The sequence below is a fragment of the Anopheles gambiae genome, chromosome 2, assembly GCF_943734735.2.
Source record: "Anopheles gambiae chromosome 2, idAnoGambNW_F1_1, whole genome shotgun sequence".
NCBI classification, from domain to species: Eukaryota; Metazoa; Arthropoda; class Insecta; order Diptera; family Culicidae; genus Anopheles; species Anopheles gambiae.
In genome coordinates, this window is record NC_064601.1 from 76283606 (window position 1) to 76298933 (window position 15328).

The window sequence follows — 15328 nt, forward strand, 5'->3', positions numbered from 1 at the left end:
TATATTGACCACATGGACGTAGCCTCAAGGATTAAGATTCTTTTTTGTGTACCATTATGATCATCGTTTTTAACATGAAATATCCGGCTGAGTCAATGCAGCATAATAGAAACGAATATACAAATACAAATACACATCGTTACATAAACACTCTTAACCGCAGGTTAACATCTACCGATGCATCTCGCCACACTTTCACATCGAACCAGATAAACAAAAAGCTCAAGCTTTCAGTGTAACAAAAGAAAAAGTGTATATTTTTTATACCAACATGATCTAGACATCCATGAATTTGGAATACCTAATAAAGTAGTCAGTGCATGTTGCAGGATGAGAATATGGCATACGGAGCAAAACAAGTGGAACAGAACAACAGCACCGACACACGATGCCCTGCGGGATACAAGCGGAGCTAGAAAAATTTCTCCTACGAAAAACAACAAATTGTTCTTGCTACTGGAATATAATGATGATGCTAATGGTGAACGAACGTAGTCCCGAGGATATAAACAAATAGAAGAAGCCATTTTTATCTCTAATTAGGATCGCCGTATCTATGGCATTGAGTATGTCCAATAAAAAGTTACAGCATTGTTTTCTTTTCTAGTGGTTGTATACTTTTCAGAAATTTATGTACAAATACATTACTAAAGGTGAAATTTGTATAATGCCCATTTCTAATAACATCCCAAACTTACTCAAACTTATTTAGTATAGAATTTCAAGTTGATTACTAGTTCTAAAACACGTGTTGAAAATAGCAAAACCCGCATGTACGATTCGCCAATCAACGAACCAGGATGTTAGCAGTTTTACGACAAAACAAACATCGTGTCAAACGAATGCAAAGACGAGTTAGCGGCGACGGAAAGCTGATGAACGAAGACATTTTCGTAACGAATTGGCACTTACACGCATGTGGCCATACACCTTGTTTAATGGATGTCACGCCAAAGTGAAAACATGCAGCAGCTCGTGCAGACCTTTTGCTTGTAGCCAATATGGTCCAAGGAAAATGTCGGTGAAAAATTGGAAAAAGGTATAAAACATAAACATGCATCTTATTAAGCGCGGCTAATGCGCCATACAGCGGCTCTGGCTGGCTCGGCGATGCAAAACTGCATCCTGTTTCAGTGCGGTAGTCGTACTGATCGAACCTAGACTGGCTAAATATACTTCTTTGCAATCCCGAAAAAACAACCCCGTAATTGGAGCAAAACTTTGGCTTTTCCTCCCATCATACAAATTTTGAGGGTTCTAGGCGTTGTAAATATGTTTACGCTTGTTTTTGGCTACCCGGCTAGTTTGTCACGCGCTGTATAATTTATCGATCCTTCATCTTTCCGCTGCATCCGCCCTGGGTCCTGGGGAGGGACGATTGTACCCAGAATTTGGCTGCTGGTTGTGTCTGTTAGCACCCCGCACATAGCCAACCGTGGAAGGTGTAGTATGGAGAGTTCATCATGTTTAACGTCGTGTTAGACCGAATGTAAATTGTAAGCCTGGGTGTTTACACAGGGCAGCATTATAACAAGCAGCAAAAGTGCGCAAGCAGTACCGAGAGCGCGTTTGGGCTCTCGCGGTGAGAATGTTTTCAATTAGAACGACAAGAAACCTGATGCACTGATAGCAATTAGTAGGAATTTTCTTGTCCCGCGCGCTTGGGCAGCGCATTATTATTTCACTTAAATTAGAGAGCATGCTAAAAATATGGTGTACCGTTGTTTTGCGTCATTTTGTTTGATTCCAAATTAAATACCGAGCAACATACCGCTAGACTGGGAACGCATGCGTTGGTACGTTTGGCGCCGCCCAGATTGATTTTTAGAGCAATTTGTAAAATGAACTTGATTTTTCATGCATTATTTATGTATTCAATTTAACGTTATTGCAGTTTCAGCCGTATTTTTTATTAATTTAATTCATAGAAGAAAAGGCAAAATCCGCACAATTTGTTTTTGATAAGATGATGGTTGATTTTATTAATTTATTATATTTTATTGGCTACCAATCAGAAAATATTAAAACATCATCAAAAAACTAGCGATTCTATTATGACTTTGAATCGAGACACTTCACATATGACATAGACCTAATAGTGTTTAAAATCAGGCGTCTGCATAAGTTTTAGTTTACGTGCTACATTGCTACGCTAATAATTTTGTAGAAGGTAATTTTCAGCTTAGTTTTAACTAACAGGTGAACGTTAAAATATTCTGTGTAGTAAAAAATACTAACTGAAAATGATAAATTTGAATAGTTTATCAAATGTATGAATTTCTTTTTAAAATAGTTATGATATATTTTTGATAAAAATAGTTAAAATCATCAATAATTTCCTAGGACGTTTACAAAGAAAAAAGGCTATCGAGGTTGTGGATCCGGATTCTTTGCATTTATGCAAATAGACGCACTGTTAGCATAGTTCGTAGCGTAAAAGTGCAAATTCAAATAACATCAAATAATGAAAGGCTTTTTAACACTAATTTGTTTTAACCCAAATACCGCATTTCTTTTCGGTCAAAACTATGGCCCAAGATTTTTTTTTCTTATTTAGAAGGAACGGCATCGGCCGTATCACTGAAAAGATTTCATACTTAAAAACAGAACAAATGTTCAATAAAAAATGGATTTCTGGGCCAAACAGTTCCCTGAACTCATTAGGTACAATAACTACCATCAGTAACTTCTAACCTACGATTAGCTTTCTCGGTCGCGATGAAGTTGGCGTGCTGGAAACAGCAACCACAACATTGTATTCAACTCTTTTCACAATATTGTCTAGAAGACAGCAAGTCTAGAAGGCACAACAGCTATTTGCGCTCAGAAAAACTAATAATGGCCTCACGATATATTTTCATGGTATCTTTTCGCTCCCATTCAGTAGAGTGCTAAACAAAGCTATCATCATTGAGGTGGTGCACAAAGATTCTGACAGCTTTCAACACTTTATAACATAACTTGATTGCTCACAGAATCGATCGCGAGAGGCTGCCCTTTTCAGTGCAAAAACTTAGTCAATTAGTGCTAATTTCGGTAGCGTTAAGCACCATTAATTTTTTGTACCTATAATGTACAAAATAAAAAAAAGCAAAATACCATCCCTTTTCATACCCGTATCCCGGACGGAAACAGGTAGCGTAACACTGAAGTTCAACAGGCATCCTCGAGCAAACAACGAATGTTTATTCCGGCCAGCATCCGAATGCTTCAGGGTGCAACATTTTGTGCAGCTAAATTGATAATTTACATTTCGAGTCGTTTTCAACAGCTATTCGTTCGGAGTGAGTTTTATTTTCCTCACAAAAAATCTTTTCGCTCGGTAACTCGTGCAGTGGAGCATAATCTTCTTATTGGACGATTGGGTCACTTTCCGTTATTCGTACTGCACCCTTCGGCTCTTATTTCGAACGCTCGTTATTTTTGTCTGCTAGCGCATTTCTTTGGTCGGCATAGGCCGCGCTAATAATATGCTGAGAGAAGGTGCATTGCAGCTTTAAAGCTAAAGATAATGGATGAACAATTGTACGGCAGCGATCTTTGTCCTACCACGTCCGCACATAGACCCCCGTCACACTTGTCCTCTAATGCGGCTGCAGGACGGTGCAAGGTGTTTGCTAACAAGAGACTTCACCATGCCGTCGGCAGCAAACTGACAGAATGAAGAGGCGAGAAGAGCCCAGAATTTCAGCATTAAACCCTTGGATGAGTGGAGATCAAAATTGTATAGGTATTACATATTTAGAAGATACATTATCAAAACTTGTTCTGGGAAATACAAATCAAGCACAAAAAGGTGTAAAAGTGGTATGGAACACAGTCACCATTCACTGGTATATTATTTGCAAGGGTTAATCCAAGAAGCTATACAGACTGAGAAAAACGTGTAAACAGTGCAATTGCACAAACCTTTTGGCTCAAACGATGCGAATCAACCTCGCCCATATGCGGCATGCCGACTCTCCGAGGGCATTTTATATTGGACATGCATTTTTCACCAACACAGTAATGCTCGACTTCAAACTGCACAGAACGAACCACAGCGCTTCGTGGCCTGGCCGGACAAGTTGGTAGACTTAATTAAAGAAAATCGATTTAGGACTTGTAATTGTTTGTATTTCAATTTGAAGGATATATATCTCTCGCTCCTCGTACATGTGTTATTTATTTGCCGATACCACTCTTTTATTTGGACGCTGCCGGACCACCCCTTCTGTCTGTGCTGGGCTGGGTTCGGTTGCCAAAAGAGAGCGAGAGACAGAGAGTGAGAGACGGATTTGGATGGTGAAGTAGGCACACGTAATTATTTTTATACCGCTTCATACACGACCCAGTCGCTGTTGAGCCACGCAACCACACACGGTGGCTGCCAGAATGTGTAGTAGTAGCAGCCACCTAACTGTGTTCGACGATGCCCCGAAGGACTTGTTTCCAATCATAACCGCCGTCATTGGAACGTCGATGAAACGGTGACCATCGCACACGAGAGGTCTCATGCAATCGTGCGTGCCCATTTAGCAGCTAGTTGTTCCGCACACGTCCTCCCGTGTTCGATAGTGCCAACGGAAAGGTGTTCCAGACGCGCCACTAAAGGACCGCAGCCGTCGGGAAGAAAGTCTTCGCGAACAAAACAAAAAAGATAATTTACCGAGTTTTACTTTGACTTGTCTGAAAATCAATTTCATCGGTAGTTAGCTGCCACTTAAAACATGGCTACCGGGAATTGATAAATATATAAATAATAAATATTTCCTGCTTTCACCGCGAGCCGCTCAATTCTTGGTGATGACACACAATTCAGTTGGGCGACAGTATTGTTACGACGGCGATAGGGAGTTTAATGTTAAATCTGTATGCAAATACATTTCCAGATCAAATTCAAAATCAATACAACAAAACTGAAATTAGTATGCGTTGCGGATTTTTAAAATTTCAATTGCATATGAGATCTTTTAATTTCGTTTAATTTTATTAGTACTGTTTTAGATAAAAATGCTCTATCGGTTTTTTAACATACAATTTATGAAGGTTAGCATTTGAACTTCATCGTAGTTCTCATCAATTAATCTACCTTCTTCTTTCATCTGCAGTAGCATCAAAACTAGTAGCAATAGCTGAATGACAACCCATTTCTCTATTCTGCGTCAGCTTTAAACCATATATAAGCGAATTAGTTCGAGTGAAACTCAATCTGTAGATATGGTAGCGCCCCGAAGACGTTGTACCAGCAATAAATAATGCTCAATTTATCTAATAAACCAACTCTTGGCTTCTCACAAACATATCATTCACATTGTTGGACCACCAACGCCACGGCAATCCTCATTTAGTGCCGTGTCAAACATCTCAGTTCTTTTCTAAGTTCTTGGCCGTGGAGGTCTTGATTTTTGTCCCGGGTTTCCCTATCAATCCTGTGCATGAGATGGCATTGCCGGTTCTATTCTCGAGCGGGTGCACTTGACTGACCTAACATACGTAAAGCCTAGGTTCAGATAGAGCATGATGGAAAAGTGGAATACAATCACTGCCATAAAATTTGAGAAAAATGTTCAAGCACGCCAACCAAACGGCAGCCCTAACAGACAGTTGGCTTCACATCAGAAACGAAAAGGAGGTGCGTTAAGTGTAGGAAAACATCAGGAATGAAAAAAAAACAACGTAACTATGAATAATAGGCTCCACAATGGGAGAGGCTAAAACAGTAGGGCTGTGTAGGGAAAATGTGTATGCAAACAAACCAACAAGAACGGTTCGATGCATAGACGGCGTATATGCCCTGCCAAGAAAAGAATCAGTGAAAAAGATAGCATCACTACCATACGTGAAGGAAAACGTTCGCGACTAAAGAGAGAGAGAGAGAGAGAGAGAGAGAGAGAGAGAGAGAGAGAAGAAATTGTGAAAAAAGAACTGCCTAACATCCAAACAGAGATGCGAGCGCTATATTTTACTTCAAACATCGCATAAATCATTTCGGCTCGGGTGTTCTTCGCAGCAGACTAGAAGCCTCTCCCGAGGCAGTATATCTTCGGCCGGCTTTGTCTCATCTGTTCTAATTTCTGTCTGTCTATTTATTTTTCTTTCAATCCCTCATTAACTAGTGGGTAGTGAGTTCGCGTGACAGGATACTTGAGGTCGGTCAGAGGTTGATCTTTTTTCATGTTCAGTGTATAATAGTTTACACTTTTGATAAAATGTGCAATAAATACACTGACATGCCAATCAGTTTACTGCAAATAGCTATGTGCGAAGTAATTTTACAAGAAAAATGTAAAACAAAAAATGCACTAAAATCACATCATTTGCATGCCGCGCTATTCGTTGCATTCCTATTGCACAACAGCAATGAAGCATCACATTAAATCATTAACAGACGTTTCAGTAGCCCTTAGCACCGTGCAGGGTATAACCTCGGAGCGTTCTACGGGCAGTTCGACGGTCGTACGGTTTGCAGTCGAAATTCACACATACCTGCACGAGCGCTCGGTTGCCATTGCAATAATCATCGATCACTCGGCTGCAGCAATGAAGACCTGCATTTTGCATTGTTTGGCGAAGCTCACTCTGCGGCTTATTGCAGTGCAAAGCGCTTACGCGCACGGTCCTTCGAACAGTTCCGGTTTGTTCGGCCAATACAGCAGCATTTAAATTTATTATCCGCAATTTACTTCGATTACGAGTACGACCAACCTTTTAATTCGATGCGATCTTTTTCAATTTGAAATTTTCGGTAATCGTTTCAGACCAGGCGGTTGGAAGGGAAGCAACCATATACCAGCTCCACGGTGCGCGGAAAAACAGTAGAGTCCTTTCGGCCTTATACGCAAAGACTCACCAGCAAAGCCAACCTCGGCGTGGTGGATTCCCATTTCGGAAACCGAACGATGCCCAGCGACCGACCATAAACTTTTCCACCAACACCGACCGCAACCGAATCAGGAAATTTATTAATTTATCAATGACTGTTTCCGTAAACATGGGGCGTTCAACATGCGACCAGTACCATGGCTGGTCGAACTGCAGAAGCATGCAACACCGAGCGATGTGTGGACGGACTGCAGTGAACAGACTTTGGCACAGCGCGCACAGTAGGCAGCGTGCCGTTTGTGGTGAGGCAACCTTCTCGCTTGCACTATGGATCTTCCGCGATCCTAAAACCACATCTCCATTCATTCTTTTCCAGCAGTTGCGTGCAGTGCAAGGGACGATGCATACCGCCAATTGGCAGGCAATCGAAATTGCACAACCATCCACCCAAACTAATGCAGCGGGGATTGAGATTATCAATGCAAAATTTTATGTGTAAAGCGTTTTACGCCGCATTGTACCATACTGCCCTTTAGAAATTCTTTCCAAAGGGAGTTTGTAACCATCTTTTTACCATTTTTTGACGATAAAAGATCGTTTCACAATTATTGTCAAATTTTATTTGGTTGAATGCGGTCGAACTGCTTAAACAAAAACATAAATATTCACTATTGAGTGATTTTGTTTACTGGCGATGATTTCTAAAGCATATTTTAACAAAATATTCGATAAATACTTCGTATGACTTGTTGCAAAGGATGTCTCGCATAATTGCAAGACGTCTATATTATAATTAAGAAATTACAAGTGTTGCATCAGCACACAAATTCAGATTAAAACAACTACTTTTTGGTCCCGGGTGGAGAGGCTATTGCGTTATTTAATATCAAAATACCTTGAGAGTACACCACTCGAGTTTTGTAATATGTACATTGTCTTTTATGAAGCTGATTATGCCAAGCTACTATATACACCTAGCTTAATTACGAAAATTGTTACATGGATTTGGTTCTATGAGTTTGGTTTGGTTTGTATTTTTGTTATTTAGAAGAAATGGTTTTGGATGATTTGCTGGTTTGTATTTTTAATCGAAATGAATATTTTCAAGGGAACAAACAAAACAAAAATTCTCGAAAGAGATTGAAGACAAATCTTCGAGATCTCTTGAAGACAAAACATTTTAAATATAATTCCTTCAATAATGTTTTCCATTTGAAATGTCTTCCCCCAACCAAAAGTAACAAAGTCATCGTGATTGTTCTCGGGTTTCTTTGGTATTTTTGTTGCTTTCCATTGCTCCATACCTTTGCCCAATTATGTCCAGTGTCATCTTAATCATTGTTGCGCGCATGACGACGGCTTGATGGACTGTCGGACCTCCATTGTTTGGAGGTAGAAGAAGCGTGTTTAAAGTGCAGCAGATGGCGCCAAGCAATCAACATCAACGGCTTCCTTTATGTGATGTCGTCATTTTCTATGCTTGCGCATTTCGCGTTCTGTTCGCCTACCCGGCCACCGACCACTGAGCGGTAACGCTGCATTGTGGCTGGCTCCAAACCGGGACCACCTTTGACGCCAGGTCACATAGCTCGACGTCGTTAGTGTCGTTTAACCTCCACGTTCGAAGAAAAAAGAACGGCGGGCGGAAAGGATAATCTTACGCCAACTTTTCCATCAAACCTCTGGCCAATCTTGTCAAGCGCTCGGCAAATTTCGTTCCGTGCCAGTTGACGCCGCCGGCTGAAAAAAATGTCATCCAAATGCTACATGTCCTCGGCGGTTGAACTGGTTTGATTTATTCTTCTCCTTTATATGACTTTCTGGCCCTGGTTTCCAGGTTTTTCCTACGCAACTTTCAACCAATTGCCAACTGTGGAGCAAACACCCTGAGGTCTTATGAGGCGAACAATTTATGTTGGCTTGACTGAAATGAATTCGAAGCCATACGGTGGTAGCGTAGGAGACGGTAAGATGCATGCAATCGATCGATCGATGTTGGGGCATGGCCCATGGAAAGGCCACAAAGAAGGCCATTTAAGCCGAAATCTTTTGTTCATTGCAGCAGTCTGCACCTCCCTGAAAACTGTCGACTAGTTCGGCGCAAGGCAAAACCTCGGCGGTTACTTAAAGAAAGAGAACTCTGCCGTTAGGTCCGCCGCCACAACCGCCGCCTCCGTCGTATTTGATGGTGGAGAAAAATGACTTTTCCACAAGATTGGTAGGAAGCTGTCACACGTCTGACACCCTAATATCTATTAACATGTTTACGGCGTGGCCGAAAAACTAATTCATTACCTACTGCTTCCGATACCAATTTCTGTCGTACAATGTTTCTCGATTGTGCCAAGCCACCCGAACACAACGTCACATAGTGCTCTTTTTATAGAACTGTCCCCGGGATATTTTGCCGGTACTTTCACTAGAACGATAGCAGCGATTGGTCGCTTGCTGTAGCCGAGGTAGCGCGGCTACAAAGCCCATGTTTTTAATTTTTCTTCTGCTAAAACCGGATGCTGAAGGTGACCAATTTATTTGTATAGAAAAGTGCTTACAGATATAAATTGCTCAACACGTACAAGAACTTTCATTGAAAATGGACCAAAAAAAAAAGAAAAAGTACGAACGAAAATAACTCTAAATTTACGTAAACTCAAATACATTCTGTGATGATGTTTTTAGAAATCTGCACTTGGATATTAAATTAACGACTTCTTATTCAATAAATAAAATAAATCCAACATATGTATGACAACGAAGTTTGATTGCAAATTTTATATGGCATAACAAAATTGATGAATCATGAACTGCATTTTTGCTGATTGTTTTAGTTACTTAATATCAATTAGAACATTGGGCACATCATCCAACATCTCATACCAATTATCTCAATATGTTTGTTATCTTTATGATATTTATGAACAAACCAATTATTTTAATTATGCTCATGAATGTTTGAATGTTGCAACGTAAAAAAATAAACCAAAGAAAATGCGTTTCACTGACAGGAATAAATTTAAAAATATACCATACGTGGCCAAATTTTACTTTTATCACTTTGCAGAAAACATTAAACTGCTCGGTAAGGAACATGCCCTGCTTCCCTTACACCCGTTTAACAAAATGGAAAAATCTGTCCCCTTAATGAACACTACGAGATGTTTACCAAACGGGACTTCCGAGAAGGGACTTCAAATCCGTCCCGTACCACCGTGGCTTATGCTGAATGAAAGAGAACATTAAACCATGCTGTAGGCATTTAATAATTTTTGATAATATTAAACACAGCTCGTAATAAACATTTATGTACGGACATTACTGCGTGCCTGCAACCCTCTCCCTGCTTTAATCTCCCGCTTCTACAGCTACAGCCCAACGACGACGCTCAGTCGTTTGCCAGACAACTCTGACGTTACTGGGCCAATCGCATGGACGAACTGCATCGACTTTTACACAGCCGTGGGGTTTGGGAGGAAAGAAAGCAATTCGGAAAGAAGCTGGTAAAAGATGAATATGAATTTTAATGTACTCATCATAAGCGCCAGCACTTCGTACGAATAAACGCGCCAGCTTAATGATCGTAAGCACATTGTGTTAGCTGACGTCTACTTCACGGGATCATGTTGCCGCGGGGGGCATCGTTGGAAGCCATAGCAGCATAGCACAACAAAGCCTCTTTACTTGTTCTGTCCTACACACATGTATATATCTTTTTTGCACAAACTTCTTCCAAGTCAAGTGAACTCGACGACAACGTCTATTTGTTGTACAAGTGATACGGCAAAACATATGACCTAACGTGTAGGTACGTGGATATTAAAAATGTGCTGTTTCCACATACCACAGTCCCTCCGCCCAATACGCCCGTAAGGCGGAATACAATCAGGGCTCGGGCGAGGACGAATGACACAACGCGACAGACACGCGGCACACTAGGTAGGCTGCCCGTCTTCCAATGCCCGAATGGTGCAGTTTCTGCGAAGGAAAATTTTAATAAGCGCCACTCGTATATTATAAATACCGAGAAATAACCATATTAACATGACATTCCTTTCGTATGCTAATGTTATGCTTTATAGATGATGCACTCTTTCCGTACAGTTGCCGTGGCAGTGGCAGGCATTGCCACCGCTAAGGTATGTATTTCAAATACAATTTCGGCGCCTCGGAAGAAGCCGTGAGCCTACGCGAGCCTCTGCGTACGACATGGAATCGGTGCCAACGGATAAATAGGAGTGTGGGGATGCTACACGACGACCCTGTCACGGATTTGTTCTTTGCTTAGGCAAGCAGTGCAACACTTCCAACAGTTATTTCATTTCTTTTCCATAGAGCGCTGCGGGTTCCAACGCTTTGCAAGGGACGAGAAGTGCAAACAGGACGGGCTGAGAGGCTGTGGTCCATTTTTCATACCTCTCAAGTGGTGGACACACCGAAATGCGGTGGAAAGGTTTTAGAGCTGAGACACTTCTTGGTTTTGCCTGTTGAACCTTACACTTCACTGAAGTGGAAGATGTGAAGTAACACACCACTTGCTCGGTAGGTTTTCTTGGATTTTTCTTTCCGTTCTGTTGAGCCTCCAACTGTGTCATATGACGCATTTTAGGATACGGGCGCCTTAAGGATGTTAATGCAACACTAGACAGCGAGTGTTGGAAGTTATTGAATAGCTTTTTTCCTTTCTAACTAGAGTGTTATATTTCAAGGGGTTTCAATTTCAAGCATACATTTCAATAACTTACAAATGTTAGCTAGTACCTAAATAACATAAGTACAACTTGTAAGTAATAATAATCGATTTGATTTCTGCGTGTGTTAATCTAGAAGACCTTAGAAACCTAGATCTTAGGAAGATAATACCTAACACAATGATAAATGATGCATAGTCTAATTCGTTGATATTCATTGTATAGCTTCCAATTGATTGATACAGCAGTGAAAAAGTCTTTACTAATAATTCAATACAATTGTTTCTGGCTGCACATTCTGGCGCAGAATTCTAATTAGCATGCAACTATCTTTGAATGACCTCTACGGATCGATCCCTAAATTGGAACAACAGTATCGTCAGGTTCCAAGAAAAATATCTTCAATTACATGAGACACGCTTGTTCCATCTTTTCCCATAAATAAGAACCTCTCAAGTGCTAGTTAACCCTCGCATGAGGCACTCGCACAGTTCAAGTGCACCGACACGTTCAGCCTACACCATTTCGCTGTACATAATGTTCTCTAGCTTCCAGTAAAGGACGAATGCTGGGCATAATGACAGCGTTCCAGGAATGAGCGATGAGGACGGATCTTCAAGCTTAAGTGGTCCGTATCGGTAATGCATTTAGCGGCATAAGCATTATACGGTTTTGGCTGCAGGGATTGTGCAACATGTTTGTAAACAGATGCCTCCGTCTAGTGTTCTGCGCACAAAGTTCGAACGGCTAAAGATTACGCCTGGTAATGATGATCCTGCTGACAATGACAAGCGCCGCAAACGCGTATCACATTTTAACACAAAAAGGGGCGTTATGAAGATGATCGAGTTACGAGAGGTCGTTTTCAGAAATGCGATAGAGTGTTGTGATCCTTCAGAATGTCCGTGCACTTGGGAACACATGTAAATTGGTATGAGTTTGTACAAAAGTTACAAACAAAAATCTTAGCTTTTTTCAGCGCTTTAGCATGCGTGTTGATTAAGCAAAACCGAATACTTTAATCAATGCCCATTCATGATGCTCTCGTGATATGGTTTCATTTGCAACCAAACCGAGTCGAAACATTATTTACGTGCTGCCACACAGTTCGCACCAAGATCCCAGGAGTGCCGAGATTTAATGTCTTCATAGATGTAACCAGTTAACGCTGCACAATCGCGAAGGGGTAGCTTTATTTATGTTTCATTTAAAAACATGTCACAGCAGCATATGCGTGCGTTTACACTTAAATTAAGTTCGTGCGGTATAATATAAACTAAATTAAACAAAATGTGGGTGTAAATCCCCTTAAGTGCGCCAACTCCAGCTGTTACCCTTTTGCATAGTACCGCGCACCTATTAGGCGGCAGGCCGGGGCAGCATCGTGTTGCGGTGGAAGATACTTTACGATCTTGGACGGATTCCGGTACCAGCACACCCACCATGCCATTTCGCTTAATTGCTCCAGGGTGCCTTAAATTCACACGCACACGCTTGGCACAAAAGTTTCACACCAAACACCGAGGTGGTGTGTGGCAGATGCTAATGGTTTCACTCACTGTTGTTGCTGCTGCCGGTAGCAAGACGCTCCGTGGGTCTGAAGCCTGCTGGTTTAACCGGTACGGCGTTGATAAGATTCTCGGAGGCCTGTGGACCTGCATTGACCGGACAGCATCATATCAGTTCAAAGATGCAGACGGCTTATCAGCAAGCATTGGCAATCGGAAATCGGCCTCGTTTCGTAACATTGATTTCAACAGCACTATCATCATGGCCACTCTCTGGCCGGGAGTGTTGTTGATGTCTACAAAACTAACGCTAGTTTGTAGAGTGAGTTCCGCTAGAGCACAGCAAATTTATTTCCGCAGCGCAGTGTACAGAAATGAGTAAATTATTAAAATTAGGGTTTCTTGGTGGAGGAAAGATGGCTCAAGCTATGGCTAATGGTTTTATTTCTGCTGGTGAGCTATATATCAACTTTGTGAATTATATTTCAGATTTGTTGTTAAGTGAGGTGTATGTGCCATCATCTACAACGCAGTTAATGATAAGACCCGGGCATCACGCGTATTGTTTCATTATCATATGTAAATAAAAGGTTTCTGCAAACAACAACAGACGAAAGATTTCAATCCATAAATCAGTGATAAGATTTGGATGATTTATCGGTGTGAAATGTGATTCGTATCTATGATGTTGTGACGTGTTGGTACCGTTGTGATGCCTTGTTTCGAAATACCTGCATCTTTTCATTATCATCGTAGTTACATACCAACAGCAATTACCTACGACTTGCAAATATTGTGCTTTTCAGGATTGACACGAGGCGAAAGCATGACGGCTAGTTTCCATCCCTCTGACCACGCCAACATAGAGGCGTTCAAAGCATTTGGAGCCAAGACATACGTCGAGAACCTGCCGGTGGTGAGCGGTTCCGAGATCATCTTCATCTCCGTCAAACCCACAGTCGTCTCGAGCGTGCTGGAAGCCGTCCGTCCCGCTAGCGCTGGTAAACTATTCATATCGATCGCGATGGGCGTTACTTTGCGGGAGCTAGAAAATGTGTGATTATTTTCCTTTTGCATGACTGCATGATAAGCCACCGAAAAATCAATCGAACCGATCGCTGATAACATGCATGCTCTGTTTTGCTTACTTTTGCGTTCTACATTAGTCGCTGGAGTCGAAGGCGCGCGTGATCCGCGTGATGCCAAACACGCCTGCTCTGGTACGAGCCGGTGCTTCCGTGTACGTTCGCGGATCGGCCGCCACAGATGACGATTGCAAGGTAACGCAGGCCCTTTTCCAGGCCGTGGGAACCTGCGAGGAGGTGTCGGAAGCTATGATGGATCCCATCACGGCACTATCGGGCAGCGGACCAGCGTACGTGTTTGTAATGATTGAGGCATTAGCTGACGGTGCGGTACGCATGGGATTGCCGAGAGATTTGGCCTACCGGTTGGCATCACAGACGGTGCTCGGATCTGGCAAGCTGGTGCGCGAGACTGGACGCCACCCGGGACAGCTGAAGGACGACGTAACGAGTCCGGCCGGCTCGACGGCTGCCGGTCTATCCCATCTGGAGCAGAACGGTAACAAGCACTGCTGAAAGAACCATTTTGTAATGATTGTGTCCTAATGTGTAAAAAACGTTTCATATTATCACCAGCCTTCCGACACGCTGTCAGCGGAGCCGTAGAATCGGCCACAGTTCGATGCCGTCAAATTTCTAGCAAGTGACACCAACGGCATCAATCATCACCGTTTGCATCCTTTGCTCTCGATGAGTCTCCACGGGAGCAGAACGAAAAGTGATCCTTTAAATACTTACCTAGTAGTTATGTTTCTGTACATTAAAAACAATCGCGTCGAAATAGCTCAGTCTCGAAGTTGTTCTACCTCCCTCTTCCTGTTTCCAGAATTACGATGGCACAGGAAGCGCAAATAGACGCCGAATGTATCCGCCATGTACGTACTAATTTCACAATAGCTCCTACGTTTTGCTTCAAGCCAAGCTGTCATCCTTCAAAACTCAGAAGCCCAACGCGACAAGAACACTTTTATGTTCGTACTAATAATTTGCCTAAGAATGCATTAATTATCCACCGAATCTTCCCCAGGAGGGCACACGTCAAAGTGGTAGAGTTTGTTTTCAAAAGGGGTAATCTTCGGATTCACCTTCCACACTAAAATTATTCATCATTACAATTCAGCCTCTCATCATGCAGCGCCCTTTTTCCCATAACTCATTCACTCGCACCGTCGTGTGACGACGGTACACCGAATCCTTTGGTCGTGAGGGTGGAGGCGCTAATAATGCATCACTGATGTTTGTTTTA

At 42.0% G+C, this 15328-nt stretch overlaps 2 protein-coding genes across 2 annotated transcripts in view; one reads left to right on the forward strand and one right to left on the reverse strand.

The window, feature by feature from the left end:
* The window catches only part of LOC5667309 (ankyrin repeat domain-containing protein SOWAHB), a 54687-nt gene that overhangs the window by 22195 nt on the left and 17164 nt on the right, over nucleotides 1-15328 (reverse strand). The window lies entirely within an intron of this gene.
* LOC1275834 (uncharacterized) lies at nucleotides 8805-14870 on the forward strand. The gene is made up of 4 exons (XM_315115.5): nucleotides 8805-13450; nucleotides 13804-14051; nucleotides 14164-14581; nucleotides 14659-14870. Exons 1-4 carry the CDS (start codon nucleotides 13372-13374, stop codon nucleotides 14727-14729), a joined length of 816 nt encoding a protein of 271 aa, XP_315115.4. The 5' UTR covers nucleotides 8805-13371; the 3' UTR covers nucleotides 14730-14870.

Excerpts from the sequence above, each read along its gene's own strand:
- LOC1275834 (XM_315115.5), top strand. The coding sequence starts at position 13,372 with ATGAGTAAATTATTAAAATTAGGGTTTCTTGGTGGAGGAAAGATGGCT. Across the intron at positions 13,451-13,803 it reads TAATGGTTTTATTTCTGCTG|GATTGACACGAGGCGAAAGC; the intron begins GTGAGCTATATA and ends TGTGCTTTTCAG. Across the intron at positions 14,582-14,658 it reads ATCCCATCTGGAGCAGAACG|CCTTCCGACACGCTGTCAGC; the intron begins GTAACAAGCACT and ends TATTATCACCAG.